This window comes from Puma concolor, chromosome B3, assembly GCF_028749965.1.
Source record: "Puma concolor isolate L17-30 chromosome B3, mPumCon1.1.hap2, whole genome shotgun sequence".
Classification (NCBI taxonomy): domain Eukaryota; kingdom Metazoa; phylum Chordata; class Mammalia; order Carnivora; family Felidae; genus Puma; species Puma concolor.
The window spans coordinates 35,878,442-35,896,708 of NC_141672.1; the positions used below are offsets into that span (position 1 = coordinate 35,878,442).

Here is an 18,267-nt window from a genome sequence, read left to right on the forward strand (position 1 = left end):
AAACTTTCAAGAAGATAAACACCACAAATAAGGTACACTGTAAATCTAACCTGAAGCAGAGAATCAAATTTGTTATTAATTATTCATAGATTAATAAATTTGGGATCCAAAAGGTTTTATTGGTTTTATTTATAATGTTTAATATCCATGTGAGTAATAATCAAATAGGTTAGCATGAATTTTAAAATATATTCTAGCAAAAACTGCACATGAATATCACATAAGTACCGAAGTTCTGATTAGATGTGTTGTCTGAGGAATTAACTCTTAACATGCTGACATTCCACATAAAGTCAAATTTCTGTGCCTGTGAATTTCCTCCTGTAGTATCAAAAAACTTGGTAATGTGCTCTCTGATTTCTATTCTATAATATTACCTTGTACTCTATTAAAATGTTGCCATATCTTACCAGCAGCAGCTACAATGCATTTTTTTTTTAATTAAAAAAAAATTTTTTTTTCAACGTTTATTTATTTTTGGGACAGAGAGAGACAGAGCATGAACGGGGGAGGGGCAGAGAGAGAGGGAGACACAGAATCGGAAACAGGCTCCAGGCTCTGAGCCATCAGCCCAGAGCCTGACGCGGGGCTGGAACTCACGGACCGCGAGATCGTGACCTGGCTGAAGTCGGACGCTTAACCGACTGCGCCACCCAGGCGCCCCTACAATGCATTTTTAAGTAACAAAACGTGTGTTTTCTTTTACTTTGAATCTTTGTGACACATCTTTCCATTTAATACTGAATACCAATGCAACTCCTTGATTCGAAAGAGAAAACCCAAGAAAAAAATAATTTTAATTGATATTCACTTCCTCTATCTGATTTTAAATAATTATTGTTCCATAGTTACTTCCCTGATTCTGCCTAGCTACAATGTTTGAATCACAGAGAGGATTATAATAAAAGAAATTTGCATAATCTATTCCTTTGAGATAAAGTAACATGAGGAATAGCAAAATACAAATAAATAAAAACTATTTATTGAATATATATATATATATTTATTGAATATATCCTATATATCTCACACCAAAGTGCTTTCTGTGCTTTATATCATTTAAAAGCTGTTCCCTAGGGACTTCTACCTAAATTATAGTCACAAGAGAATGCTACTCTCATCTTAAAAAATAAGTACTTGCTAAATAAATAATAGTAACAAAAACATTTAAAAAAAAAAAAACCTGTCACAGAACTAAGAGGCAAAGAAACCTAAAAGAACTAAAATCCAGAAAATGGAAGAAGAGAAGAGCTACTTTCATCCTTGGTAGAGTAACTGTAGCAGGAAGATGGGGATTAGAAGAACTAGAAACATCTAAATGACTATTTAAAGATAAGGCTGGGCTAGCATGATGACTAAAATCTCTAGAACCCTGGCCACAAAGAGAGTCTGTACTTGTTGGCCAACTTTCCCCTTTCTGGCTAAGCTGACACACTGAGGATGTAACCAACCAAACTAGCCAGAAAAAGAAAGAAGCATCATACCCAGGAATGGTCAGAGCAAAAATCCCATATTTTCAGAATAGATCTACATAATCTCCTATCCCTTTAGCCCTTATCATTAGCAAGGAAGCAGTCAAGAGATGATCCCTTTCTGAGGATGACCAAATTTAGCATCAAATTGCCTTACCAAGGTATGTATACCAGGAGCAGTTAAGAACAGAGTCAGAAATCTTCCTGAGCTGATGTTAGAGGAGGCCAATCCAGTGCTCAAGGCCAATTCAGATACCTGTGGATGGTATAAGACATAGAACTTCCATCAAATAGTTTGACTCTTGGCCCACTGAGTTTGGCCTTTGTGACAAAAAGAACATCATTGTCAGAATATAAATAGTTCAGAAGGCCAAAATACATGTCACATTAGTTTCAGGGGCCACAATGGTATGGCCAGTCAGTGATGGCCTGACTGGTAACAACATCTGACTGGACAACACTACCATTAACTGAAAAAGTTATATGAGGCACCAGGAGTAGACTCAAGATGGAAAGAAGCAACCAACAGTAGACCCAAGATGGAGTCAAATGGTCCTTCACCATGATAAAAAGGGGACGACTTCTATCAGGAGTAATAGGTTTGGCAAGAAGTGACAGCTTCCACATCATAAGCATACAGTACTTACTCTATTGTTGACCCAGTCTATGATGGTGGGTATACTGCCATAACCAGTACAATGATGGATCTAAGTGGCCAGGGTGGTGATCTGGGAGTGTGGGTCTGATCAGCCATTTGATACCAGTCAACGTCATTTAAAAACAGCTCCTGACTCTAAGCATCAACATGAGTGACCAAGACCTTCCAAGGAGCAGCTATGATTTGTTTCCTCAGTTTGTAGCCCACATGAAGGATGTACCTTTAATCTGCTATTCTCTAATTTTCCCCAAATGAGGCCTTTGACAATAGCCCAACACTCAGGAAAAACAGAACTTACTTGATCCTTCAGAGTACTGTTAAGGCAGGACTTGGCCTTTCTTAAAAAGGGCAAACAAATATTTTAAGCTTTGTCAGCCATATACAGTCTCCAGCGTGTATTCTTTTTATTCCTAATGTTTAAAAAATGTAAAAACAATTTCCAGATTAAAAGCAGTATAAACATAGGCTACAACCAGATTTGGCACACGGGCTGAAGTTTGCCAACCCATAGTCTAAGGCAAAGAAAACAACTTTCAATTCAGCCTATTGTGTGAATCAATCCTTACCACAATTAGTCCTCTAGAGTTGTCCTTGGAGCTGGAGGGTGGCTGCCACCCTGTGGACACTTAGCTGAACCATCAGTGAACCAGGCCTAAACACTTCAGGTAAACTGTACATGATAAATCCACAGGATTTACCCACAAGGTCAGTTTAACATTACTTCCGTACTGCGAACTTTGTTTAAATCTATCAGTTGAACTCAGTTACTTTTTCTCCTACCAGAATATGACCAAGATGTCTAACAGGCACACATCAGGAACTATAGCATAAATTATGATATATGATTATGATATTCCCAGGGAGAACACAGGGGCAAAATGCAGTAAGAGAGGAAAAAGACAGTAGGGACACGAGAAAGCAGTAGGCTTTTTCTCTCCTTTGGCTGCTCACCTAAGGTTTGGGGCTAGACCACAATTACTTACTCTCTCATATAACTTCTGATATCTGAAAAGCACCCAAGTTCAGAGAACCTGCATATCACTGCATCTTTTCCCTACAAACTTTGGTACTTCAGCAACTCTGGCACCCAGCTTTCCCTCCTCACATGGGACTAAAGAAAATGGTGACTTGAGCACCTGTATTCAACAGTGCCATAAAAATTTGAGTTCTTCCTCTCCTTCTCTGTCAGATACGAGTTTTGCAAATATTTTCTCCAATCTGTAGTTTTTCCTTTCCATCCTTTTAACAGAGTCTTTTACAATACAACAGTTTTTGGTTTTGATGAAGTCTAATTTATGTATTTTTCTTTTACGGCTTACGCTTATGGTATGATATCTCAGAACTCTTCATTGACTCTGAGAAAACAAAGATGTTCTCATATGTGTCTTTTAAAAGTTATGCTATTGGGGCACCTGGGTGGCTCAGTCAGTTAAAATGTCTGACTCAGCTCAGGTCATGATCTCATCGTTCATGGGTTTGAGCCCCATGTTGGGCTCTGTGCTGACAGCTCAGAACCTGAGGCTGCTTCAGATTCTGTCTGTCTGTCTGTCTGTCTGTCTCTCTCTCTCTCTCCCCCACTCCCCAACTCACATTTTCTCTAACAATAAACATTTAAAAAAAGAAAAAAAATTAAATAAAAAAGTTATGCTATTAATCATAATTTAAAATTTCTGCTCTTCGAAACACACTAGTAAAAAATGAAAAGTCAGACTGTGAGTAAATATTTGCAAAATATATATCTGACTTGCATTCAAATATATGCTCAAATCTCAATGAAAAGGAAAAACTCAATAAACAAAAGATTTGAACATTTCACCAAAGAAGATATATGTATGGTAAAAAATAATTAAATAAAGAATAAAGCCAAAAAATCCCACTTAAAAAGATGTTAATCATTATTATTATTAGTCGCTAAGGAAATGCAAATTAAAACCACATACAACTAAATACCTCTTAGAACAGGTAAAATTAAAAAGACTGACCATATATAGGTGAGAATATGAAGGAACTGGTGATGGGATTAACACACTGCTAGTGGAAACAACTATACTGTAAAACAACTTGGTAGTTTCCTAAAAGCTAAACATACACCAGGGTGTCTGGGTGGCTGAGTCAGTTGAGTGTCTGACTCTTGATTTTGGCTCAGGTCATGATCCCAGGGTCGTGGGATAGAGCCCCATGTTGGGCTGCACACTGAACATGGTGCCTGCTTAAGATTCTCTTTCTCCTTCTGCCCCTCTCCCCTGCTCGTGCACATGCTTTCTCTCTCTAAAATTAAAAATAAAAAAGTTAAACACATATCTACCAAATGATCCAGCCATTCCACTCCTGTAAATTTACCCAAATGAATAAAAAAAATATGTCCATACTAACACTTATATATGTACATTTATAGCAGCTTTATTTGTAATAACCTAAAATTAGAAACAACAAAGTGTCTATGAGGAGGTAAATAGGTAAACATATTCTAGTATATCCATACAAAGGAATATGAGTAGGCAATAAAAAGGGATATTAATAAGAGCAACTTCAAAATAACTGTGCTGAGTGAAAGGAGTAAGAAACCTGACAATATATTATATGATTCCATTTATATAAAATTCTAGGTATAGGAAACTAATCATTGTGATAGAAAACAGCTCAGACATCAATGGAGGTAGAGTGGAGCAGAAGAAAAAGATTACAAAGGAGAACATGGCAACTTTTTGTAATTCTTGAGGATAATGTATAGATATACCCTCCTGATTACGGTGACAGTTTCACAATAAATATATTCATCAAAATGTACAAAATCATGTATCTAAATTTTTTAATGTTTTTCATTATTTATTTTGGAGAAAGAAAGAGACAAAGTGCGAGAAGGGGAGGGGCAGAGAGAGGGGGAGACACACCATCTAAAGCAGCCTCCAGGCTCTGAGCTATCAGCACAGAGCCCTACAGAGCACTCTAACCCACGAACCGTGATATCATGACCTGAGGGGAAGTCAGATGCTCAACCGACTGAGGCACCCAGACACCCCTAAAACCATGTATTTTAAATGTACAGTTTATTGTATGTCAATTATGCCTCAATAAAGCTGTTTTAAAAATAAATGGAGGGGCACCTGGGTGGCTCAGTCAGTTAAGTGGCCAACTCTTGATGTCAGCTTAGGTCATCATCTCACAGTTCATGGGGTTGAGCCCCGTATCGGGCTCTGTGCTGACAGTGTGGAGCCTGCTTGGGATTCTCTCTCTGCCCCTTCTCTGCTCACACTTGCTCTAGCACTCTCTGAAAATAAATAAATAAAACTTTAAAAGAATAAAAAATAAATGGAATCAACACCAAAATTAGAAGAAAGTATCAAGCCAAGGGAAACATAGCAAGACCCAACTGTATGTTATTTATTTAAAAATATAATTTTCAAAAGATAGAAACAAACAGGTAGAAAGTAAATATTGGAAAAAATATGGAGACTTAAAGGGGACAATGGAGAATTCTTGTTAAATAGGTATAGAGTTTCCATTTTACAAAATAAAAATAGTTATAGGAATGGATGGTGGTGATGGTGGCACAACTCTGAACGTATTTAAAATCACTGAACTGCACACTTAAAAATGGTTAAGAAGGTAACTTTCATGTTACATGTATTTAACTATAATAATAATTAAAAAAACTAGTATGGTTATATCAGTATCAAAGAATGCTTAAAAACAAAGACAGAATAAAGGGATTTTCTTAATGGTTAAAAAGGTCAATTTGTCTAATATACATAACATATTGCAACAAATCTCCAAATAGGTGAATAAAGAATTGACAGAGCTGAAAGAATTTATTAATCTATAACCATTAGATACATTAGATATTTTAATCTAATTTAATCAGTAATAGAACAAGTAAAAAATTAATCAGCAAGTATATAGAAGATTTGAACGTTATCAACTTCTTTCACATAGACATTAATAACAGCCAAAGCAATCTTGAGAAAGAAGAACAAAGCCAGAGGTATCATAATCCCAGATTTCAAGACACGTGACAAAGCTATAGTAATCAAAACAGTATGGTGCTGACACAAAAAGACATAAATCAATGCAACAATAGAGAGCCCAGAAATAAACCCACACTTACATGATCAATTAATCTACAACAAAGGAGGCAAGAATATATAATGGGGAAAAGATAGTCTCTTTAATAAATGGTGCTGGGAAAATGGGACAGCTACATGCCAAAGAATGAAATCAGACCACTTTCTTACACCATACACAAAAATTAATTCAAAATGGATTAAAGACCTAAATGTGATGGGGCGCCTGGCTGGTGCAGTCGGTTAAGCGTCCGACTTCAGCCAGGTCACGATCTCGCGGTCCGTGAGTTCGAGCCCCGCGTCAGGCTCTGGGCTGATGGCTCGGAGCCTGGAGCCTGTTTCCGATTCTGTGTCTCCCTCTCTCTCTGCCCCTCCCCCATTCATGCTCTGTCTCTCTCTGTCCCAAAAATAAATAAACATTGAAAAAAAAAAACTTTTAAGACCTAAATGTGAGACCTGAGACCAGAAAACTGCTAAGAGCAAACAAAGGTAATAATCTCTAGGACATCAGTCTTAGTGACATATTTATGGATATGTCTCCTTAGGCAAGAGAAACAAAGAAAAATAAACTTTTGGGTCTCTACAGAAATAAAAAGCTTTTTTACATCAAAGAAAACCATCAATAAAACAAAAAGGCAACCTACTGAATGAGAGAAGATATTTGCAAATGACGTATCTGATAAAGAGTTAATATCCAAAATATATAAAGAACTTATACAATTCAACATGAAAAAACCACAAATAATCCAATTAAAAATGGGCAGAAGACCTGAATAGACAATTTTTCCAAAGACAACATATAGATGGCCAACAGACACATGACAATATGCTGAACATCACTCATCATTAAGGAAATGCTAATCAAAACTACAAAGAGATATCACCTTATACCTGTCAGAATGACTAAAATGAAAAATACAAGAAATAACAAGTGTTTGAAAGGATGTGGAGAAAAAGAAACCCTTGTACTTGTTGGTGGGAATGCAAATTGGTGTAATCTCTGTAGAAAACAGTATGGAGGTACCTCAAAAAATTAAAAATAGAAGCACCGTATGGTCCAGTAATTCCACCACTGGGTATTTACCCAAAGAAAATAAAAACACTAATTTGAAAAGATATATGCACCCCTATGTGCAACATTATTTACAATAGACAATATAAGCAAACCAAGTGTCCAGTGACAGATGAACAGAGAAAGAAGATATGGTTTTATTAAGACACACACACACACACACTGAAGTATTAGTTGGCCATTAAAAAGAATGAGATCTTACTGTATGCAACAACATGGATGGACCTAGAAGGTATAATGCTAAGTGAAATAAATCAGTCAGTTTAAAAAGACACATACTGATGATTTCACTCATGTGAAATTTAAGAAACAAATGAACAGAGACAAAAACAAAAACAAAACACCAGACTCAAATATAGAGAACAAACTGGTGGTTGCCAGATGGTAGGTGGGTAGAAGAATGGGTGATAATATAAAGGAAATTAAGATAGATACAGGAAAATAAGAGTACACTAATCTTGATGAGCACTAATATATAGAATTGTTAAATCATTATATTGTATACCTGAAACTAAAAAAGAAAAAAAAATGGGGCACCTGGGTGGCTCAGTCGGTTAAGCATCTGACTTCAGTTCAGGTCATGATCTCATGGTTTGTGGGTTCAAGCCCCACATCAGGCTCTATGCTGACAATTCAGGGCCTGGAGCCTGCTTTGGATTCTGTGTGTCTTTCTCTCTTTGCCCCTCCCCTGCTCACGCTATGTCTCTCTCTGCCTCTCAAAAATGAGTAAATGTTAAAAAAAAATTTTTTTAAAGAAAAAAAAATTACAAGGCATGATACACAAGAAAAACAGATACTTATGGTTACACAAACATTTGCCAAACAGATCTTGTGCTGAACTATAGAATAAGTCTCAATAAGTTATAAAAGACTGCAATTATACAAAGTATGTTTTCTGACCTCAAGAGCATTACAGTAAAAACTCAATAAAAATGAGAAAATTTCACAAGCAGTAAGAAATTTAAGAAATGTATTTCTAAATAACCATATGCCATAGAAGAAATCACAAGAGAAAACAAAAAATACTTCAAACAAATAACAATACCCAACACATCAAAAATTTCAAGAGGCCGATAAAGCATTTTGTAGGGAAAATTAATTTTAAAAGCCCATATTATAAAAGAAGAAAGTTTAAAATCAAAGATCTAAGTTTCTACCTTAAGAATCTTGGGCCAGGTTGGGGTGGGTGGGGGAAGGAAGGCAGGGAGAGGTAACCAATTCCAAAGTAAATTGAGTAAAAGGAAATGATAAAGAATAGAAATCATTAAAATAAAAAATAGACAAATAGAGAAAAATCACATCAATAATTGGGTCTTTGAAAACCTTAATAAAATTGATAAGTTTGTGGCAAGACAGAAACACACACACACACACACACACACACACACACACACACCCGACCATATCAAGATTAAAAGATCTGATATACATCATAAAAGATTATACAGACATTAAAAGTATAAGGGGATATTATGACCTATTGCTTGCTAATATATTTCAAAATTTAGATAAAATGGATGATTTCTTGAAAAACTACAACTTACCAAGATTCACATAAGAAAAAACATAAAATTAGAATGGTATTTTCCCTAATTAAGAAACCTCCACCTCCTAACCCTATCTTTAAAAAAAAAAAATATATATATATATATATATATATACATATATATATACACACACATATATAGATAGATAGATATAGATAGATATAGATACAGATATCCTCCAATCCCAGATTCTGATGATTTTATTGAAAAATTCTATCAGATATTTAACTTACTTTATTTTATGAGGCCAGCATAATCCTGACCAAAATGATCAAGGATTTCACAAGAAAACAAAATTATAAACCCAGACCAGTACCTATCGTGAGTGTAGATGCAAAAATACTTTTTAAAAAGTAGAAAATGGAACACAGAAATATATAAAAAGGCTAATACTTCAAGACCAAGTTGGGTTTATCCCACAAATGCAAAATTGGATTAACATTTTAAAACCTCTACACAGACCAATGCATAAAACAATAGAACCTTCCCAATAGATACTGAAAAAGCATTTGAAAAAATTCATCCCAAATTCATGATTTAAAAAAATCACGAGCGCCTGGGTGGCTCATTCAGTTAAGTGTCAAATTCTTAATCTCGGCTCAGGTTGTGATCTCACATTTCGTGAGTCTGAACCCCACATTGACTCTGCACTGACAGTGTGGAGTCTGCTTAGGATTCTCTCTCCTTGTCTCTCTGCCCCTCACCCTCTGCCCATGCTCTCTCTCTCAAAATTAATAAACATTTAAAAAAATTTTAACTCTCTTTAAGCTAAGGATACAAGTAAACTTCCTCAATCTAGTATAGGGCATCTAGTAAAAATAAATAAAACCAAAAGCTTAAAATGATTATGATAGTGAAGTACTGAAGGTGTTCCCACTAATAACTGGCAACAAAGGAAGGATATTCACTCTGACCACTTCTGTTCAATACTGTGAACAGCTAAGATCCCAGCCACTGCAACAACACAAGAAAAACAAGTAAGAGTAATAAAGAACAGAAAGAACTAGCAGTCTTATGTAAACTCTTCCAGAAGAAAGAGTGAGCCCTTCCAATATAACACTGATAACATTAAACAAAAAATTATAAGACAACCTCACTCATAATCATATATACAAAAATCCTCAACACAATATTAGCACATTAAATCCAGTGATTACAAAATACATACAGTCAAGTTTATTGGAATATAAAGTTGGTTTCGTATTTTAAAAGCCAATGCACACAATTTATTTAATATTTTTTCTTTTAAAGGAGAAAAACATATTAACACCTCATATTTGTAACAAAAAAATTAATTAAATTCAACATCCATTCATGTTAACTACTCTGAGTCCACTACTAATAGAAGGAAACTTCCTTAACTTCCTTAACAAAGGATACCTACAAAAACCCTAAAGCAAACATTACACTTAATGGTGAAATGTTAAAAACTTCCCCTTTCAAATTAGGAATGAAACAAAAATATCCACAATTATTTCTATACAAAAATGAACAGGTGGTGCTAGGCAATACAATAAAGAATATATGCAAAAAATACACAAACCATGAGAATTAACAAGTGAATTTAGCAAAATTAAAGGGAATAAGGTTAATGTAAAAAATTAATAGCAACAAGCAATTAGAAATGAAGATTTTCAAAATGATACCACTTATAAAAGCATCAAAAGATATCACATAACCATTCATAACCTTTCATTTCATTATGTCTAATGAAAGATATGTAAAATCTCCACATTGAAAATTATGCACTTTTATTCAGAAAAAATTAAAATAACTAAGTGGAAAGAAACATCAAATTCATGAATCACAAAGCTCAATATTTAAAGATGTATCTTCATTCCTTTACATCTTAATTAAGAATAGTAAATAAATGTAATGACATACAGTAGGTTTTAAAGTGGGATTCAGGTGGCAGTACTATGTTGTATGGTAGTTAAGAGCATATAGGCTTTGGCATTAGTTAAGCCTAGGTTGAAATCTTTTTCTACTGCTTCCTACTTGTTTGATCTGGGACAAGTTGATCAACCCAAAAGAAGCTTGATTTCTAAATTTAATTGTTTGTTGGGAAACCCAATTAATTAATTATGAAAAGTTCATTTACTACTATGTTATTTTTATTGTCAGGATCTCAAAAACTTTTAATTGGTGAAGAGCTGAGCTTTGAACGTAGGCGAGCTGGGTCCAACGTTTGCACACTTAGCAACAAGGCTATATAGAACCTCTCAAAAATATTAGAGTGGCAAAAACAAAGGTGAATTATATGGTGTCATCAAAAAGCTTTGGGGTGCCTGGGTGGCTCAGTCAGTTGGTGAACTGGGTGGTGAAGTCAGTCAGACTTCAGCTCATGTCATATCTCAAGATTCTTGAGTTTGAGCCCACACTGGGCTTGCTGCTGTCAGCACAGAGCCTGCTTTGGATGCTCTGTCCATCTCTCTCCCTCTGCCCCTCCCCAACTTGTGCACTCTCAAAAATAAATAAACATTAAAAAAAAAAAAAAGCTTTCAGTAGGGAGATGGAGGAAAAGACAAGACACAAACAAATAATTACAGCCGGTAAATATTAAATGAGCAATACAATAGTTAAAATTAAGTAATGATAATACCAGATACTTGTGAGCACATGAAACAACTAGAACTTTTATTCATTGCTGTTGGGAATTAAAAATCATACAACTACTTTGGGAAAAGGTTTGGCAGTATCATATAAAGTTAAAAATACTATTTGACCAATAATTCTGCTTATATGTATCCATGACCAATGAAAACATACAATCTTCAATATTCAAAGAATCCATGTTTGTGAATTTGCCTACTCACTAAAATTCATTTGTAACCCAATAATTAATATTGGCAATATTTCACAATAATTTAGGGACATGCACAGAATAAAGAAAATTTTTAGTTGCCCAACATTCTCATCTGAAGTTGAATAAGGTAACACACTGCCCTGTTTTAACTCTCATATTGTAAATGAGTATCCTTGTTGTAGTTTCTTTAGTGCCATGTTTTTTGTGTTATTGTGCTTTGTGTTGGGGATACTTCTGTTTAGAATGGCCCCTATTACAGTACTGAACTGCTATCAAGTACAGTAAAACCTTGGTTTGCGAGCATAATTCATTCCAGAAGCATGCTTGTAATCCAAAGCACTGTATATCAAAGAGAATTTCCCCATAATAATGGAAACTCAGATGATTCATTCCACAACCCAAAAATATTCATACAAAAATGATCACAATACTGTAATGTAATACAAAATAATAAAGAAAATACAAAATATAAAGAAAAATAAACAAATTAACCTGTACTTACCTTTGAAAACCTTCATGGCTAGTGTGAGGGAGATGAGAGAGAAGAGGGTTATCATGTAGGACAATTTTCACTCTCACTAATGGAATTACTGCTATCTGTTGGCTTGATGGAATCTTTTTCCTTCATGTAACTTTAACAAGGAACCTATCCAATGACATTTACTTTTGCCTCCTTTTTGAGGATTTTGTGGAAATGTGACATTGCATTGTCATTAACCAGATTAATCACTCGCACTACTACAGCCTTATTCGGTGGTGTTTTTTTACAAAATTTTGCCGTTTCCCACATTTTACACAACTCCCTAATCTCATGTGAAGTGAGGGATTCCTCCACTTCACCATTTTTTCTCCTCCTCTGCACAGGCGATCTCCTCCATAACCACTTGCTGTTGCTCACAATGCAGATCCATCAGTTTGTCACTTGTCAGCTCCTGGCCATGTTCCTCCACCAGTTCTTGAATGGCATCCTCATTCACCTCTAGTCCCATGGTCTTCCCCAAGGACACAATTTCAGACAACTGGCGGCGCCTGTTCATAAGCAAGCCCCTCTAAGTCATGTCCAAAAACACAATCAGGCCACAGTTTTCTCCAAGCAGAATTAAAGGTTCTCTTGGTGACCCCATCCTAGCTTTTATCAATAATCTGGAAGCAGTTCACAATGTGGAAATGATTTTTCTAAAACTCTTGGAGAGTAAGGTTTGTTCCTTAGGTCACCTCAAAGCATTGCTGAAATAGTGCTTTGGTATAAAGAGTTTTTTAAAGTTCGAAATGACCTGCTGATCCATGGGATGGAGGATTGGTGCGGTGTTGGGAGGAAGGAAATTGACCTTAATGAACTCAAATTCCTCCAGTAAGTCATCCTCAAAGCCTGGAGGATGAGCAGGAGCATTATTCATAACCAGCAAGGCTTTGAGTGGCAGGACCAAAAAGATCCACTCAACAAACAAGATACAAGTGACCCAAGCCTTGCTGTTGGACCTCCACATAATGTTTAACTGGCTCCTCTGCACCTTGCGTTTCTGGAGGGCTTGCGGATTCTCAGAATGATACATGAGCAGGGGTTTGACTTTGAAATCCCTGCTTGCATTAGCACAAAACAAGAGGGTGAGATGGGCTTGTGACCTGGCATTTCATTATCTTCTCCTGTAATGTAGGTTCTCTTTGGCATCTCTTTCCAGAAAAGCCCTGTCTTCATTACAGTTAAAAACTTACTCTAACAGGTAACACTCAGAAACCACAAGCTATTGGAACTCGGCAGCGAACGCCTCAGCTGCCTTAGCATCTGAACTCTCAGCCTCTCTGTGCTTCACAACAGTATGGATGCCACTTCTCCTCTTAAAGTTATTAAACCATCCCCTACTTGCCTTGAAGCCTTCTTTGTTTTCTGTTGACGTACCTGGCAGTTTACTTACACGGTTGGTATATGAGGCCTTTGCCTTCTCACAGATAAAGTTCTTGGTCACAGTATCACCTGCTACTTACTTCTAATTTATCCAAACCAGAAGCAACTTTTCTACATCTTCCAGAACATGTAGCCATTGCTTTGATATTCTCGTGATTCCTTTTGCTGCATCTAGCCCTCTGATTTCTTCTTTCTACTTTAATATTGTGCAAATGGTCAATGTAGACTTCTTCTAAAATCTTCCAATTTCAGCCACTCACATACATTGTTCATATTTCTCATGAAATAGGATTTCCTTCTTAACTTCCACTGTAATCATCTCCTTCTTCTTACTGCCTTTCTTTTCAATTTTTTTCTGCACGGGGGCCATTGTATACGCTCACGTGGATGTTGACTACATTACGGTATTAATAAATTCTTGTCGTATATTGTATTTAATGTAACTGGCAATAAGGCAGCAGAGGAAAGGGTCTATATCTGCAGGCAGGCTGACCTAGAATGAAGCAAAGCATTCCTAAGCTTACTCCTGTATGGAAAAGCAAAGAACTATCCATAGGTGCTTTGAAATGACAAAAAACACACAAGTGCCAGTTGTGGGCACCTTCCAGTGTTCTGAAAAATCGATTGCCTCCAAACACTGCGACCTGAGATCAAGCATCCAAGCATGGCAGGTAATCACCCACAATTCCATAGAGAGAGAGAGAGAGAGAGAGAGAGAGAGAGAGAGAGAGAGAGAGGGGAAAGAACCACTGGCTCAACTGTGACCACGTGACATTCAGCATCACGTACTACTCGTATTACAAAACATCACTTGTTAACAAGTTAAAATTTATTAGAGATGTTTGCTCGTCTTGCAAAACAAGTTACTCGCAATCCAAGTCTACTATATTCCAAAGTGCTAGAAGGCTATGATATGCCTTAAGGAAAAATACATTTTAGATAAGCTTCATGTATATACATGAGGTGTAGTGCTGTTGGACATGAATTCAGTGTTAATCAACAATATATATATTGAATAAGGTGGCTTTAAACAGAAACACACATGAAATAAGGTTACTTTTTGATCATTTGACAAAAATACAGTGACCAGAGGCTCAAAGGAACCTAATCTTATATTTCCTCTAGAAGAAATGGTTCTGTATTAGCTAATTCAATGTTCACAGTGACTTTAGAGAACATAACTAATGCATATAATGAGAATCAACTGTATCCACAAAAAGACATACGCAAATATCCACAGCAGCTGTATTGACAGTAGCCAAAAACTGAAAATAACCACAAATGTCCATTAACTAAACAGATAAATTGTAGAATAATCATACAAGGCAATAGTACTCAGAAATAAAATGGGAATAACAAGCAATAACAAGGGATAAATATCAGAAACATTATGCTGAGCAAATGAAGCCTTACACAAAGAGCATGCATAATTCCATTTACACTGGAAGAATAAGAAAGATACAAATATATGGTGAAAAAAATTAAACAGTGCTTGCCTCAGAGTAGGAAGACTGACTGGAAAGAAGCATGAAAAACTTTCTAGAGACAGAAATATTCTGTATTATGGAAGTAAAGGGAAGTTCATGTGTGTGCTTAATTGCCAACACTATAGAGCTAACACTTATGAATTTTAATGTATGTAAATTTTACCTCAAAGAATTAACAATAACTGAGCAGATGTTGGACAGTAGAGGGAGATATAAATGAAACAAGAATGTCATAATGATACCTGCTGTATCTGGGTAATGGGCACATGAGGGTACATCATACTGTTTACTTTGTATTCCTTAAATTTTCCAAAATGAAAAGTTAAAAAATAGAAGGAGTAACAAATATGTAGAGGAACTACAAGAGAGAAAATGAGCTTTATAAAAAAGAAACAAAGTGAAACTTGGTTTGAAGGCCTTCATGGAAAAGTCATTAGAACTGAGAACATTTGATAGATTTTGAATATGAGACAAGGAGAGGCCATTTCTGAAAAAGAAAACAGTGTAAACAAAATTGTAAAAGTACTACTAACGTTGGACTATTTAAGGAACATTTTGGCTTAGTGTAATGCCAAGAAATGATGGGAATTTAAAAAAAAAGAATGGGAGATAAACCTGAAAAAGTAGACAGAAGATGAAATCACCAAAACATGACTGAAATGTTAAGCCAAAGAAAACACACTGGGCAACTGGAAATCATTCTGTACACTGAAGTTTAGCAATGGCAGGATCAGAGCTAACCTGTAGAAATTTTAATCTAGCAGTAATGTGAAGGATAGTGTGGAAGCATTACAATGTCCCTGTAAAAGATAATAATGCTCTAACACAACAATGCCAGGGAGATTACAGAGCCAAGGGCACAGACATTTGAATTGGTAATTGATGGCTAAGATTTTCAAGAGAGCAATGATCAAGTTATGTAGCCCTGAAGAGATTTAAACACTAAATACTTTTCCTTTTCCTCAATACGATATAATACTGAGAACATTAACCTACTGAAAACAGGATATGTTGAAGTCTAATGCCAATTTCCTCAAGATTTACAACTGGAGGTGTTAAATTACAACTAAAAGTGTCAATCCAATTAATGCTGGAATTTCAGTTTTATATGCTGTTTTAAAAATAACCTTGTTATGGAACTACATAAAAGCATAAGCAAAGATTCCAGATTTGTCACAAAGTACTCCAAATAGCAATGAGTATATTTTCTATACTCTGTTGCCCTTATAGAAATGTTAAAACAAAATGGATATATACTGGTGTCAAGAGCATCTTATCCAGCAAATGTCTATCAAAACCCTACCACCACCACCAAAACCTATGGCTATAGTCCTGAAAATAATGTTTTATATTCAAAGGAATAAACCTTAGTCAAGAGAAATCACCACTGCCCTTCTTGTAACTGCTAAAGAAGAAAAAAAAAAAAGAAACACATTACTAAATTACTAGTAAAAACTACCCTACATATATCCCTGAACTATATTAGTTTCTTATCTGGAATATTTCTACTCAAGATAAATTCACAATTAAAAAGCTTTTATTCTTTGAAAGGCTTTATAAGGACAAATTATTGTCCATCTTAACAATAAAAATACTGTCTTAAAACTAAAGAGTAATTTTAGATTACACATAAATACTTCTAGTATAATACAGTTGCATATTAATCTTATGAAGAAATAACAAAATCTGTTTTACTAAAATAGTTTAAGAGAGAGAGACAGCTAAATTTGTATTGTTAAAATGTTTATTTATTTTGAGAGAGAAAGAGAGCGCGCGTGCCCAAGCACTAGCAGGGTAGGGGGGCAGAGAGAGAGAGAGAATCCCAAGCAGGCTCCACACACCTCAGTGCAGAGCCCGATGTGGGGCTCAAACTTACAAACTGTGAGATTATGACCTCAGTTGAAACCAAGAGTCAGACACCTAACCCACTGAGCCACCCAGGTGCCCCTAAATTTGTATTTTAATTATACTTCAATTATAGCCAGAAACAAGATTTCATTCAATAAATATCATTCTATAACCTAGAATCTACAAAGTAACTACTTTAGTATTTTTTTTAAGTTTTTTAATGTTTATTTATTATTGAGAGACAGAGAGAGACAGAGCATGAGCAGGGGAAGGGCAGACACAGAATCTGAAGCAGGCTCCAGGCACAGAGCCTGACGCGGGGCTCGAACTCACGAACCGCGAGATCATGACCTGAGCCGAAGTCAGACACGTAACCGACTGAGCCACCCATGCGCCCCATTATTTTAATATCAAAAGTTTAATATTAAATTGTGCTTGCAGGTATATATTCACATCTGAATACATACACACATGTGTATGCATATATATATTACACATAGTAAACTTTTCACCTTTTGCTAATGAAGATAATCCATGAAAGGATATAAACATCAGAAAATAAACTTTAAGAGTAAGAAGAGAGTAGTATTAAGCAACATACATTCCCATTGTACATGTTTACAAATGCAGATATTAGAGCCAGAGTTCCTACATTCCAATAGAGGTTTTACCCCTTATACTTTGTATGAACTCTGGCAAAATTTCTAACAATCAGAATTCCTCATTTATAAAATAAAATACTAGGGCACCTGGGTGGCTCAGCTGGTTAAGCATCCAACTTTGGCTCAGGTCATGATCTATCTCACGGTTCGTGGGTTCGAGCCCCATGTCAGGCTCTGTGTTAAGAACTCAGAGTCTGCAGCCTGCTTTGGATTCTTTATCTACCTCCCTCCACCTCTCCCCCACTCGTACTCTGTCTCTGTCTCTCAAAAATAAACATTAAAAAAAATGTTAAAGAAAATACTACTTATAGTTCATACAACACTGTAAAAATTAAATGAGATAATCTAATTAAGGTGCTTAGTCTGACACATAGACTAATACTATAAACCCAATTGTTTATACTCTAAGGCCATGACAAATAATATATTTAAAAGGTAGCACAGAGTCATATTTTATCACAGTGGGCAATGTACAGCTGACTGTACAGCTTCTGTTCCTCTGTACTAGAATATTCTCCTCAGGGAATCTTAACATTAATGATAACATGTGTAATCAAATTTTTAGTTATGAAGAAATACAAGCTTCCTTCTTTACATTTAAACCTTGCATTAAATCTTATCACCAAGATAAATATTTATTTAAGATATAATTTGGTAATATTTAATATAAAATAAAAGTATAGCTGCAGAAGTATAGCTGCAAGATAAAAGTACAGCTGATTGTGCAAGTACCACAATCAATATATGATTT

At 35.6% G+C, this 18,267-nt stretch overlaps 1 protein-coding gene across 18 annotated transcripts in view; it reads right to left on the reverse strand.

The window, feature by feature from the left end:
- The window catches only part of GPHN (gephyrin), a 635,492-nt gene that overhangs the window by 527,134 nt on the left and 90,091 nt on the right, over positions 1-18,267 (reverse strand). Inside the window, exon 1 of one of the 18 annotated variants that reach the window (XM_086709477.1) lies at positions 12,119-16,618. The exons of the other annotated variants lie outside the window; for them this stretch is intronic. Coding sequence (XP_086565603.1) covers positions 12,119-12,173 — 55 coding nt within the window. The 5' untranslated portion in view covers positions 12,174-16,618. Of the gene's footprint in view, positions 1-12,118; positions 16,619-18,267 lie in introns of those variants that run through there. 18 annotated transcript variants of the gene reach the window in all.